This window comes from Pan paniscus, chromosome 2, assembly GCF_029289425.2.
Source record: "Pan paniscus chromosome 2, NHGRI_mPanPan1-v2.0_pri, whole genome shotgun sequence".
Taxonomy (NCBI): Eukaryota; Metazoa; Chordata; class Mammalia; order Primates; family Hominidae; genus Pan; species Pan paniscus.
This window is the reverse complement of record NC_085926.1, coordinates 174,902,916-174,917,929: the sequence shown is the minus strand read 5'-3', so window position 1 is coordinate 174,917,929 and position 15,014 is coordinate 174,902,916. Positions and strand designations below refer to the sequence as shown.

At 34.1% G+C, this 15,014-nt stretch overlaps 1 protein-coding gene across 11 annotated transcripts in view; it reads left to right on the top strand.

The window, feature by feature from the left end:
* The window catches only part of TBL1XR1 (TBL1X/Y related 1), a 185,168-nt gene extending 170,773 nt beyond the window's left edge, over window positions 1-14,395 (top strand). For all 11 annotated transcript variants that reach the window (XM_034957741.3, XM_055110699.2, XM_063602606.1 and 8 more), the window contains 4 exons: window positions 846-973; window positions 2,032-2,197; window positions 8,676-8,777; window positions 9,627-14,395. In XM_034957741.3, coding sequence (XP_034813632.1) covers window positions 846-973; window positions 2,032-2,197; window positions 8,676-8,777; window positions 9,627-9,653 — 423 coding nt within the window. In that variant the 3' untranslated portion in view covers window positions 9,654-14,395. The remainder of the gene's footprint in view (window positions 1-845; window positions 974-2,031; window positions 2,198-8,675; window positions 8,778-9,626) is intronic.
* The last annotated feature ends 619 nt before the right edge of the window (window positions 14,396-15,014 follow it).

Genomic DNA, 15,014 nt, shown 5'->3' with positions numbered 1-15,014 from the left:
ATCAGTTCTGAAAACATGTCGTTTAGATTTATTTTACTTGGGGTTGTAAATACATAGGGCACCAAAAACACTCTGATGCTTCATTATCTTTTAATGGTTATGTCACGGAAATGTAAAGTTGAGCTGATTTTTTTCTTGGTTGGCCCTTGGGTTTGGCATGTTGTATGTGTATGTGTTAAGGAGATAACTGCAGGACCTACCATGTCTTTATTGAGTGATTTTTTTTTCCCAGAAATACTCTTCGTGTTGATTTCTATGAATTTTTGCTCAAAAATAATAGTCACTTGAAATCTATACACACAGGCATATTTTCATCTCAGGAAAGGCTTATTCTCTACTTTGACTACTTTTTTCTACTTTTTTTTTCCCTACTTTTCATTTGAGCTTTATTTCCTATGTTACTTTTTATGGTTCTCTGTGAGTCCTCATTATTTATAAGTTGGTTATTTATTTTCAGTTCTCCATTGTAAAATTTTCCTGATTCTAAAATTCTAAGAGCAGTTTATTATGTAGATCTTTTGCTTAAGGGACAGTGTAAAAACTGTGCCTTCAACATTTTAGGATCGTTATCTAATCTCAGAACAACTATAGTTAATTCAGTCTTCAAACTTTGTAATAGTGAATATTTTTAAAGGGCTTAAAGCTAACTTTTTTTTTTTAAACAGAGATGTAAATATTAAGTATATCCTATTGCATTTCAGTTTCTTTGTAAATATTCTATCATCATTCTGGTTATATCACTCATATTTTAGACTGTCCATATAATATTTTAAGTGTCAAGATAATATTTTAAATATACTCATTGTATGGAAAAATAATTGTATACATTTTTCTTTTTTGTTTAGATATGGAGTATGAAACAAGACAATTGTGTCCATGATTTGCAAGCACATAATAAAGAAATTTATACTATCAAATGGAGTCCAACAGGACCAGGGACTAATAATCCAAATGCCAACCTTATGTTAGCAAGGTGATACTTCTGTTTCATTTTTCCTTTTATGAGTCTTCTACAAATCAGACTTCCAATAAAGATGACAGAAGTTTAGGGAAGATTTCATGAAGTGGAAACTTTTTTTTTTTTTTTTTCCAATTTCAGTAGTTTTTGGTGTATAGGTGGTTTTTGGCTACAAGAATAAATTCTTTAGTGATGATTTCTGTGCACTGGTTTTGCAAGCAGTGTAGTGTACCCAGTGTGTAGTCTTTTATTCCTCACCTCTCTTCTCAACCTTCTCCCCACCCCCACCTCCAGTCCACAAAGTTCATTATATCATTCTTATACCTTTGTGTCCTCATAGCTTAGCTCCCACTTACAAGTCAGAACATGATATTTGGTTTTCCATTCCCGAGTTATTGCACTTAGCATGATGGCCTCCAGCTCTATCCAAGTCACTGCAAAGGACAATATTTTATTTCTTTTTATGGCTAAGTAGTAGTCCATGGTGTATGTATACCACATTTTCTTTATCCACTTGTTAGCTGATGGGCACTTACGTTGGTTCCTTAAGGGGAATCTTTAAACACTGAGTTTTATTATTGTTTCAAGTTATAATGATATTCTATATTGAAATAATCAAATATTGACTGATACCAAATACTGATGAAAATCCAAGCAATTGAGGCATAGCAAAATCTTCAGTATCTTTAGAAAAAAAAAAGATAAATGGAAAAATGTGGTCACTTTGGTGTTCAAAACCATGCGAAAGAGGGATTATTTAGAGAGGAATACAGTAAATGAGCACATATATGTTTTCTACTCCTGGACTTGGGAGATTCCTTTAAGTTGTTTTTTTCGCTTGTTTAGCTTTTAATTTCTAGAACACTTGCTCTTCTTTCTAAATTTCATTTATTTATTATTTTCTTGTCACTGACTTGAAGATGACAGAATATTCTTCGTAACAGTCCAGTCGGTCTGCTTCTCATAAAGCATTTTGGCTATTAGATGTGGCTGAATATGGGAGGCTGGGTGGGAGCAAGGCTGGGGGAGTATTTCCTTACTTATAAATTAACTTTCTTTCCTTCCTTTTTCAGTGCATCCTTTGATTCTACTGTTAGGTTATGGGATGTAGACCGAGGGATATGCATCCATACCTTGACAAAACACCAAGAGCCTGTGTACAGTGTAGCTTTCAGTCCTGATGGCAGGTATCTGGCAAGTGGTTCTTTTGACAAATGTGTACACATCTGGAACACGCAGGTATGTCTTCATTATTTAAATGGTCAAGTGCTCTTAAATTTAGGTAGAAGCATTTGCCTATACACTCTGCCTCACCATTTGGTTGTCATTCCTCTTGTGGCATTAATTGAATTATTGGTTTTAAAATAAGATAGAAACTAATGGAAGTTATATCTTTATGGAGACCGGAATTTTGAAGTGGATTTTGATCATTTGTTTTATTATTTATTATTGTATTCTTTTGTTTTTTTCCAACGGTTTTGCAGATATCAGATGTGAATGTTTAAGATGTATTTATTTAGATAAATGACAGATTTTATTTTCAAAATAGTTGTCTCCGAAGGAGCTATATATGAGCAGTAAAAGTCAAAGGACCAGATTTTATGGCTGAATGCAATAATTTATGAGAAAGAAACTTACAACTACATTACCTTTTCAGGTAGTATGTATAGTGTTTCAGAGATTCTTAAAAGTGGAGAAAACAGGCTGTTGCTTTCAATTTTTTAAATCTTCTCAATGTTTTAGTTTTTTGCTCTATGTACTATACTTTTTTAATAGCAGTCACTGGACTCACCCCTCTCAGTTATCGGATCTTTGTTGGTTGTAGTGCACACATAATAAGTTGTTATGGTGTATTTCTCTTTGTGTAGGTGTCCGCCACCATGGTTCATTTCACAAATTAATTTTCATCACTTACTTTGAAGATTTTTAAATTACTTCATACATGCATACAGTTCAGAAAAAACCTCAAACCTTGTATAAAGGTATACACTGAGAAACTTTGTTCCTCTCCTGCTGGTAACAATTTTTTTTAGTTTTTATTTCTTCCTAGCTTCTTTATGAATAAAAGCATTGTGCTTCTTCCATTTTACACTACTGCTGACAATATAAAGTAATATTTTACCTCACAGTTCAATCCATTAGTGATAAATGGTATTTCAGCATAGTTTTAAATTTGCATTTTCTTATGAATGACATTAGGAATCTTTTTTTATATATTTAAGCATACTTGTTAATTTTTCTGTGAACTGTTTGATCATGTTTTTTCCATTATTTTCAACTGGGTTATTCATTGTCTTTGATTTCTAGCAGCTCTTTACAGACTAAAAAACTAAACCCTTTGTAATGTGGTTGCAGATTTTTGCTAGTTGAACAAATGATTATTAAGCCTGAATCTTACATTACATTTTAATAAAATTTTTTAATATTTATTTTTGTTTTTCTTTAAATAGAAACGGGATCTTTCTATGTTGCCTGGGCTGGCCTTGAACTCCTGGGCCCAAGGGATCCTCCCACCTCAGCCTCCCAAAGTGCTGGGATTACAGGCATGAGCCACCATGAGCCTTCTAATAAAATTTTAGGCTGCACATGGTGGCTCATGCCTGTAATCCCAGCACTTTGGGAGGCCAAGGCGGGCAGTTCTCTTGAGGTCAGGAGTTCAAGACCAGCTGGTCAACATGGTGAAACCCCATCTCTCCTAAAAATGCAAAAATTAGCCAGGTGTGGTGACATGTCTGTAGTCTCAGCTACTTGGGAGGCTGAGGCAGGAGAATTGCTTGAACCCAGAAGTGGAGGTTGTAGTGAGCCTAGATCACACCACTACACTCCAGCCAGGGCAACAGAGTGAGACCCTGTCTCAAAAAAAAAAAAAAAAAAATTAAAAATGTTCTGCTTTAATTTTTATTATTACTTCCTTACCTCTACTCCCATATTTGCTGTCTTTATGAATATATGCCTATGTTGGATATATTCTGTAACTATGATATATATGCCTTAAAAACTCTTTCCTAAATTTTAGTTTAACTTTGTGTTTGTGGGAAGACACTAATCATACACCCAGCTAAACTTTATTTTTCATTTTTATTTTATTTTTTTGAGACGAGGTCTCGCTCTTGTGCCCCAGGCTGGAGTGCGATGGCACGATCTCGGCTAACTGCAACCTCCGCCTCCTGGGTTCAAGCGATTCTCCTGCCTCAGCCCCATGAGTAGCTGGGATTATAGGTGCCTGCCACCACACCCGGCTAGTTTTGGTATTTTTAGTAGAGATGGAGTTTCACCATGTTGGCCAGGCTGGTCCCAGACTCCTGACCTCAGGTCATCCACCCGCCTTGGCCTCCCAAAGTGCTGGGATTACAGGTGTGAGCCACCATGCCCGGCCTCACCCAACTAAACTTTTTAAAACTGAACAACAGTTACAGAGTTGATGAAAGTGAATCTAAATAATATCATTTCCATGTATATTCAAGTTAGTATTTGTTCATTTTCACTTTTAATAATTATACATTTCAAACAAAATAATATAACACTCATATATCTACTGCTCAGATTTAATTGATAAGAACATGTTGCCACACTGTTGTGAATCTCTTCCTTCCTATTTTTACCTGATAAAATGTTATAGATACAGATAAAGTGTTCACCTCCATTTTCCTCTTCCTTCCTAGAGGCTATAGCAATCCTGAAGAGAGTGCCTGTCATTCCCATGATAAATGATATATACTACTATTTTCTGTGGTAAAATTGTAATTAATCATGCTGTTGTGAATCTTCTATTGTATGTCTTTTCAAGCTAGTGTTTTTTACCACTTCTTTGAAATATCACATTAATACTTGTACCTCTAGAATGATTATTTATTTAGACTATTCCAGAGCATTATATGAATATATTAATATATTCATTAATAATATATTCATAATATGAATATATTAATTTTCAAATTTATTTTCCTATTGGGGGATTTTAAAATGTACAACATTGCTGGAACATCCTTACACGTTTTCTTGTGCACATGAATGAAAGTTTCTCTAACGCTTCTCTGTGTGTGTGTCTCTCTCTCTCTCTATATATATATACACACACACACATACACACACACACCTGTGCATAGCATATCCTGTAAGTGGAAGTCATGGCCCATACGGTATATTTACGTGCTTGTGCCTAACTGCTCTTCAACGTGCATACACCCATTTACATTTCTAATCACAATATTTAGGATTTCCCATTTTCCTTTATCTTTAGGTTATCAGACTGGTAAACATTTTTCCAATTACATGGATATGAAACATTTTGTATTTGCATTTTCTTGATTGTCAATTAGTTTAAATATCTTTTCAAATAGTTATTATACAGTTGGACTTTAGCATTTTAGTTCACCACCACCACCACAATTTTTCAATTGTTTTATATTCTGTACTGATTAGTGTTCATTATGCATTCTGGATACTAATCCTTCCTGGTTATATGGATTCCAGTGATCTCCCAGTACCTTCTTTTTTATTTTCTTCATGTGGAGTGTTTATCACGTAGAAGTTTTGTGGGGTTTTTTGGTGGTTGTTTTGTTTTGTCTTGAGATAGAGTCTCACTATGTCGCCTAGGCTGGAATGCAGTGGCAGATCAAGGCTTACTGCAGCCTTGGCCTTCCTGGGCTTAGCTAATCCTCCCACCTCAGCCTTCCAAGTAGCTGGGATCACAGCTGCATGCCACCACACCCCGCTAATTTTTGTATTTTTTTGTAGAGACCGGGTTTTGCCATGTTGCCCAGTCTGGCCTCAACCCCCTAGGCTCAAGGGATCCACTTGCCTCAGCCTTCCAAAGTAATACTGGGATTACAGGCATGAGGCATCACGCCCAGATCATATGAAAGTTTTTAATGTTAATGTTTAGATGTATTTATCTTTCTCTTTTTAAAATTAGTTGATTATTTTTAGAGATAGGGTCTTGCTGTGTTACCCAGGCTGGACTCCTGAGCTCAAGAGATCCTTTGACCTCAGCATTCTGTGTAGCTGGGTCTACAGGCACATGCCACTGTGCCCGGCTAGATCTTTCTTTTTTGATAGCTTTTTTTTTTCATAGCTTAATACATTTTTCCTTATAGATATCACTGAGGTCTGATATTTTTTCATGAAGTATCTAAGTTTTATTCCTTTACATTTTTTTTTAGCCCCTTTGGAACTGATTTTTATATATGGTGTGAGGTATAGATATTTCCATTTGGGTAGTCAGTTGTCTTAGCACCATTCATTGTCCCCTTTCTGTTTTCATAATGCCGGTTTCATATACCTAGTTCATGTATATGCAGTTTGTTTATTACCTTCTCTTTTATTCCATTTATGTATTTGCCTTATCTGAATCAATAGCATAGTTTTAATAATTCTAACTTTATAAATCCCTCTTGTTATTATTCTTCAAAACTGTTTTTCTGTTCTTGCCACTTTAGTCATCCATATTTCCAAAACAGAGCACACAATTTTGGATTTTGTTTATGAGTGCCTTGAATTTATAGGTGAAATTAGGGAAAATCATTATTGAGTTTTATCACCCATAAATATGTTATACCTCCATTTATTTGTCTTTTATTCCTTTGGTAAAGTTTTATAATTTCTCTAAGGATCTTTTTTCCTAATGTGTTTTGAGGTGCCTTATGGTTTTTATGTTACTGTGAATGACCTCTTTTAAAAAATATATTCCTTTTATATACTAGTTGTTGCTCACATTTAGAACATTTTCAGTGAACTCATTTAGTCCATTGTGACAAAATCAATTTTAATGAAATTTGGGCATAGAACTGTAGAGTGCCAATGGAAGATACTACAAGACATTGAAGGGCATTTGACCAACTGTTCATATTATTTTGTTTTCACTATTGTGTACCAAAAGTCTTACTTTTTCAAACTTTGAAAATAGTAAAACAGTGAATTTTCAGTGCAGGAGAAAATCATTATCCTATTGTTGTATATACATCCAGGTTTTTTGTTTTCCCCTTTCTTGTATGATGAGTTGCCTAAGCATTTGATGAGTAAATTGTAGAAGTCTTGTGCCAGCATACATACAAATTTGAGGTAGATGCCGATGATCTGAGCTATTGGCCTTTTTAAATGTCTTAGCTCTGCCTTGTTGCCCATAATGTTTTGGTTCGTTATAGCCCAGTTCAAGCTTAGAGATTGGTAAGTGCTTTTTAAAAGAAAGTTGTTTTGTTTTTTTAACCCCCAAGTTGGCTGTAGATTGAATGTCTGTAGGTTGACTGTAGATTTTATTTTTTTATATCTCAGCAAACTAGATTTTGTTGGTTCTACTTTTTTCTCTCCTCATTAACTATAGATACTCAAAGCCTACTATACTTGAACTTAATCTCATAAATTATGAGAAATTTTAAGTAAACAAAACAGTTGAGCCTTCCCAGCCTGATAATCAGTAGCAATGTGTCAGTACCAATGCATCTGTGATTTGTGCCACATTACTGGGCTAAATTTGAAGAGGAAAGCTCGGTCAAACATTCTTTCAGCTTAATTGTCATCTTGGATAGGCTGAATGGGAGGTATTTTCAAGGTGCATGGTTTGTTGCTATGTGTGTTTTAAGTAGATCTGCCACCTCTAGCTTGACTTTAGGTTACCATAAAGCTGCAGAGGTCACTTTTCTGATTTGTCAGGGCCGAACACCTGAAGCATATATTTCAGTTTTCATAACAGGACCTCTGATCTTTGTCCTGTTATATTGACTGGTTTCATAGGAGAATATATTTTTGGATTGAGTTTTAATTCTTCAGTAGCAGCTGAATAATAAAATAACGTTGTTACATTTATGATTCAGCTTAATGAATGATTACATTATTAGTATTCCTGCCTGTGTTTTTTGTTTAAACATATAACGTCTTTCAAGAATAGTGTACATATCTGTCTGGGCACTGTGGTGCATGCTTATAATCCCAACATTTTGGGAGGCCAGGGTGGGTGGATTGCTTGAGGCCAGGAGTTCAAGACCAGCCTGGGCAACACGGTGAGACCTTGTCTCTACAAATAATTTTTAAAAAATCAGCTGGGCATGGTGGCATGCACTTGTAATCCTAGCTACTTAGGAGGTGGAGGCGGGAGGATCACTCTAGCCCAGGAGTTAGAAGGTGCAGTGAGCTATGATTGCACAGCTGCATCCAGCCTGGGTAACAGAACAAGACCCTGTCTAAAGAAAAAAAAAGGAACATACATACATTATTTTAGCTTCTTTTATAATTCCCTAGCTTAGGAACTGGTCAGTAAATATAGAGTGAATAACAGACTTATACTGGAATTATCTTTACTAGTTTGTTATACTGCCTCTTCAAGATGTTTTGTCAAATTCTGAATTTATTTTGTTTCTCTACATGTTAGCTAGACTCATGTATCATTTAGCAACAACAAAAACTTATTTCATGTGATAGACTGACTGTTTACTTCTAGCTATTGTTGGCTATGTCAGAGAGACCAGATACCTTAGCCAAGAATGGTTATCAGGACTGGAGAAACTGAATATGTGTGTGAGTAATCTTTTGAGAACAGGCTGGTATTATTTTTTTGTAAAGGGATCATATTACATTTCTAGAATTTCAGAACTTATTTTTATAGTTGAAGCTAAGTCCCTCCTCTGATTGCTAGAAATAAAGCTATGTAATATTTTTATTTCAGCATTTGGATTTATTATAATATGTATTACGATTTTTAAGATTTTGTTTTTCATTCTTTTAGACAGGTGCTCTAGTTCACAGCTATAGGGGAACAGGTGGAATATTTGAAGTTTGCTGGAATGCAGCAGGAGACAAAGTTGGAGCCAGTGCATCAGATGGTTCAGTAAGTATAGTGAAGTGTTTCCAAAGAGGGTGTGGGTGGGTATTCACATCAGAATGCAGCTTATTGTTAGTGATACCAAAGTGTTTTTTTCAAAATAAATTTTAAGGTATGATACTGATTTTTTTTTTCCTGAGGCTGTAAACTTTTCATGTGCGTTGGATTCAAATAATGTAAACAAAATTTAGGCTGTCCTTACCAAATACCTTATAATCTAGAAATGGACAGTTATTTTTAATATGAACCTTCATTTATGAAATTAGGTATACCAGAGGAACATTCTGAGAAGGATTGAAATGTTTAATGTGTATTTCTACCTTCTCCTCTTCACAGAAGAGTTTTTTTGGCCCAGGGAAGGCAGAACTAGAGGCAGTTGGTTCTTGTGTTGAGGAATGTGTGATACTGAAAGATTTTCAGGATGAGGTTAGCCAACTCTTTACAACAATGCAAATATGGCTTCCAAAGCTGTATAGAAGCACCAGAAGGTGGGAAAAGGGTAGCTATTTACTGATGCTGTAGCTGAATATAATCTGTGATATCTTTCATTAGGGTCCAATAGATAGGAAATGGTCTGTTTTGAGCATTTTCCCCCTCCTTTTTAATCAACAGAGAGTATAAAAATCCTAGCCGTGGTTCTTCCCCCACAGTTTGAGCTCATGGTTGTTCTCTTGATCTGCTTAAATGATCTGTCTGATTTCTGTCAGTTAAGTGCTCATTTCCATGATTATTATGCTTTACCAATTTTATAAACTTGGAACTAAGAAACATTTCAAATTGTACTATAGAAAAGTTAAACATAAAATGTACAATAAAATTCTGAATACACTGGTTGATTATTTTAATTTCTTACAGGTTTGTGTATTAGACCTTCGGAAATAGCGCTACTAGTTGGAAGCCATGGACCGACTATGAATGTGTACATAGCCAAAATGACTGTCCCTGACCCATGTACTGCTATAGTCCCACTTGAACCATGGCCAGTCCACTACAGCCAAATCTAAAAGAAATATATACATACAGTGTATATAAACAAAATTGCACCCTGAAGATGACAGAGTTTTGTCACAGCTTGTGAATTCTGTTCACCAAGTGCTGGAATCTAATCTGCTGTGCCCCTAAAATAGCATTTAGAAGTTTTGGATATGAAAAACAGAAGAGAGAAAAATATACATTATAAAAGCAGAACATACATGTACCAGTTTTTGGATACTAAATGACAGCCTTGTTTCTCCCCTTTGAATCAGCAGACACCATGGATTATATTCTTTTTTTCCCTTCAGTAGTGAGCAGTTTGTATGTACAGAGAAAATGGACTTACAAAAACTTGCAGCAGTAGTTTGTTCTTGCTTTAAAATTTCGTTTTTGGTTTAGATTATGGATGCATGAAGTAAGGGAGTGAATCAGTTTCTTGTTTATATTTTTTTCACCTTTTAAACAAAAAATTCTTTAAAATATTTTAATGCATTCTTTTGAAGAGGTAGATGTTTGGTACATTTTATGGCTCCCAGAGCATATATTCAGTTGGTGCATGTTATGGAAGGGGGAATTGGAAATTAAATGAAAACCTATGACTTTGGTCATGTCAATCTGTAAGACACATCAGTAAAAGGGTATTATGCTCTGTTGGTTTTGTTTTTTTTGTTTTGCTTTTTTTTTTTTTTTTTCTTTTTTGTTTTTTGGTGATGTGGCTTAAATGCAATAGTTTCTTTTTTGGGACATATTTCTGCCAATTAAAGACTAGAAGGGCACAAATTTTTTTTTAATTACCATAGAGAAGATACATTTAAAAAAAAAATCTTCTGATGTTTTGTAGCCATAACTAAATTATGGTAAAAATGTGCACTATTGTGAAAAGGAGCAACGTAGTTTTGGTTTTTTTGTTGTTTGTTTGTTTTGCTTTGTTTTTTAAGAGATTAAAATGTTTCTGGATAAGGATTAGCTTCTCGAAGTGTCCATCATTCTGTGTAGAAGCTTAAATATGTAATGTAACCAAACTCCAGTATTAAAAATCTCTCATGTTGTTTTCTTTATACAAAGCAAGATAACGGCATATAACACTGCCATTACATGGCAAAATGTTTGCTACCTTAGTTTAAAAAACAATCTCAAACAAAAGACTTGCTTCAAGGTGTTTTTAAATAGCGGTGATTCAGAATTTTTTTTATGAAAGTATAATTGCACTAACCTTCTTCCTGCTGCTCTGATTCTGCATTTGTGGTACTTGTGACTACGTTTTTTCAAATATAGATAGATTTAAGCTGCTAATTTTTTTTTCAGTAATCACTACTATATCATGTCTTTTACTCTGTTTATAATATCAAGTATTTTCTTAAAGATATAGATATTAAACCTTGTGCTCATGCAACTTAGAGTAACATATACAGACAAATGATTGCATGAGGCCATGTTTATATGTGTGACTAATAAGGCTTGTCATGATTAACATAATCCAGGTATGTCATTTCTGAAGAGAATAGTCATCAAATTTATATCTCGAAGATTTTAATTAAGGAATTGCTTATTGTTGAGCTTAGCAAATTAATAACACTATTTCTGTCACTAATTATTTTGAGGCCTTTTAGTACTAAAATTTTAACCTGTGTTCTAAGTAGAAACTGATTTAACCCAAGTAATGCAGCTTTGATTTTCAGCATTCGTTGCTTTGCTATTTTTACAAAACAGCATTGATTGAAGCAAGTCTTGGTTTTACTAAGGTAGGGTAGCATTTGCTATTGGTAAAGAGAATAAATACACTTAATTTCACAATACATTGTTATATGTACCCCAGTTGTTGTTAGTGGGGACTATGATACTGTAATAATATTTTTAAAAATTTACATCAAGAGAGGCAGTCATTCACGATGGTTTTGTGCCAGCTCTTTTTAGGGTTTTGGATCACATTAGAGATATTTAGAACATATTACCCTGTGACTTACGTAGGAAACCTAATATGCTGAGTATCTGGCACTTGAATTCCTGCTTTTATTGCTGGAGGTCCACATCTGTGGTTGACCTCTGTTATTGTTTAAAAAAAATAAATAAAAATTTAAAAAATCTGTGCAATAATTTTAAAATGTGCTCCCAGGAATAGACACAAATGTTTTGAGTATCTTTTAAGCTGCATTTTCCTTTAGTGATGCATTTGTCAATTGCACTGAATTTAAATCTGAAAGTCAGAGGTGATTATTGATAGTACTTTTGTATTTTGATATGGACAGTTTATTCATTTGCATACAGTTATTGACTTTTTCCCAGCTGATTAAAAGATAGTCAAGAAATTCTGCAATATAGCTGCTAAAATAGACAGCTACATTTTTATGATATTGTCATCTTTTCTGTTTTTTTTCTTTTTTTTTCTTTAGCTATTTTACTTAAGCATAATAGCCACAATAGGACATATAAAAGATTATAAATACAGAGCTTTATTATCCTGACGTCTTGGGTCTTTTAAGTATATACTTTTCTGAAAGGTATCCATTTTGTAGGCTTGGGTTCTTCATGAGCATACGATTGTTTATTTTTGCTGCTGTTCTCAACATCATCATTGCCTGCTGATGTGCCACGATGCTGCTCCAATAGACAGAAATAAGATTGTCTCTAATTTGAGCAGTAACATGATTGCAAGAGACCAAGTTTCACAGCTTGTAAAGTTCTGTATTTGGGATTCTTGCTTATTTTTCCGCCTGTGTTTTTCTGAGAACTTATTCCTGATGATCAATTGAATCCAGTAGTTTTTCTATGCTATTTGTTGTTGTATAAGCTACTGTAAGAAACTTATCATAAGGAAAAATAGAAAGGAAAACTTGAATCAATACTCATTGATTAAAATGGAATAAAGAAAGAGCAGCTGCCACTTTTAAACAACATAAAGGAATATCTTGTTTTGTCTCCGTGTAGGAAATCCCATAAGTTCTTATATTCGTTCCAATTCCCATTTCCTGCCATTGACCAGATAACATCATTGACTTTCAAATGACTTTTAGAAGTGGTAACTCTTAATTTCCTAATAGATACTAGATTGTATTGAATTCTGTTTTAATTATTCTCTAGGTAAGTATGTTTTAGGATTAAATACCTTTTACAGATACTGAAAGTGCCTCCTTTTGTGGTGTAAAAAACAAATTATGGTGCAAAAAGTAATCACTAGATTGAATTACATGAAGGTTTTTTGCTTTTTGACATACGAAAATGTCAAGAGAAAGGCCAAAGATTTGTACTTTTTCACTTACAAAGCACTCCTTTTTCCCTTAAACTTCTTTCTGTCAAATTAGATTTAATGAGAGAGTACTATTTTTAAGGAGCTATCTGTTTATGTAGAATGATTTTGTTAAGAGTAATGTAAACTATTATTGAGTAGAGGCCTAAAGAGGACTGTGCATTTTTGCTATTTAAAGGAATCACAAATGATCATACTTAAGTGAGCAAAAATGACAAGTTTTACTAGCTAAGTAGAGAAATAAATCTCAAATGCAGCGCTACAATTTTCATTATCTTAAGCACATTGTACATTTCTACAGAACCTGTGATTATTCTCGCATGATAAGGATGGTACTTGCATATGGTGAATTACTACTGTTGACAGTTTCCGCAGAAATCCTATTTCAGTGGACCAACATTGTGGCATGGCAGCAAATGCCAACATTTTGTGGAATAGCAGCAAATCTACAAGAGACCCTGGTTGGTTTTTCGTTTTGTTTTCTTTGTTTTTTCCCCCTTCTCCTGAATCAGCAGGGATGGAAGGAGGGTAGGGAAGTTACGAATTACTCCTTCCAGTAGTAGCTCTGAAGTGTCACATTTAATATCAGTTTTTTTTTAAACATGATTCTAGTTAAATGTAGAAGAGAGAAAAAAGAGGAAGTGTTCACTTTTTTAATACACTGATTTAGAAATTTGATGTCTTATATCAGTAGTTCTGAGGTATTGATAGCTTTCTTTATTTCTGCCTTTACGTTGACAGTGTTGAAGCAGGGTGAATAACTAGGGCATATATATATATTTTTTTTTGTAAGCTGTTTCATGATGTTTTCTTTGGAATTTCCGGATAAGTTCAGGAAAACATTCTGCATGTTGTATCTAGTCTGATGTACTTATCCATCTCATTACAAACAAAAACACACAGACTGCATTTGTAGCTCTGTAATCCTTGAATACGGAAGTAAATTTTCTTCTTTCCTGACTTTGACATTGTAGCTATACTGTTTCCATTTTTATTTTTACAAATCCTTTGGGTCTAATTCTGTGAGCCTACCTATAGCACTGGATTAAAATGTCTGCATCATTTCTTTAGTTATCCAGTTAACTTTAAAACTGTTGTAAAAGTGTAAACCAGCCCATGACAGGTTTTTGTACATGTTAAAGAACTTCATTGTTCAGTTTTCATGATTATTGTATAAGGAAGACTGATATAGATGTTCTATGCTGTCCTGGACCATGTTAATTACACTTACGATGTATTTTGGTTCCACATCACAATGATTTGTCCCCAGTGACCCTTTTATCCTTTCTAGGCACATTTTTTTTTGTTGTTGTTGTTGCAGTTCCCCTTTGCATTGTATTGCTTTGACAACTGTAATTTGAATCAGATCTGAAAGAGGTCCAGAATAAAATATATTTTGATATTATGTTGGCTGTGTACATATATAAAATCTTTGATATCTATGTAGTTTATATAGACTATTTACTAGTCAGGTAAAGAGAGAGGGATGGTATTTCTTGTTTACAGTTTGTTTACATTTTAATTGCTTTTACTTCTCCAGTGTTCTATTGTAGAATAAACCTTTTTGTTCCGAGTTAGCCTTCATAACCTATAACGCATTCATTCTCTCCCATACTGGTGTTACTGATTATAACTGCCATCAGAACCCAAACCACTGTTTTTCATAAACGTATTGTTTCCCAAGATATATACTTTAAGCCCATAATAAAATTACAAATTTTACTATTTTTATTACTTCTTGCAGGAGATAAGATTTTTTTAAATGAAGGGGTTATTTACTATTTTTATTAAAGTATAATAGAGCATCTAATCAGCTAAGGGATTGTAATTTTTAATTCTTTTGAAAAATAAATATTGTATTTAAAAGACGTTATTTCACATAAGCTAAAAAAGAGACTTTAGATAACATTTGTTTGGTTAGCCACACGGTTGAGCACAAAACAGTGTGTTAGATGTGTTGAAGATTAGGGCAGGAGGCTCAACTTCTCGGTGACCTTTTTTTGCTTCACAACAAGCCAATTATA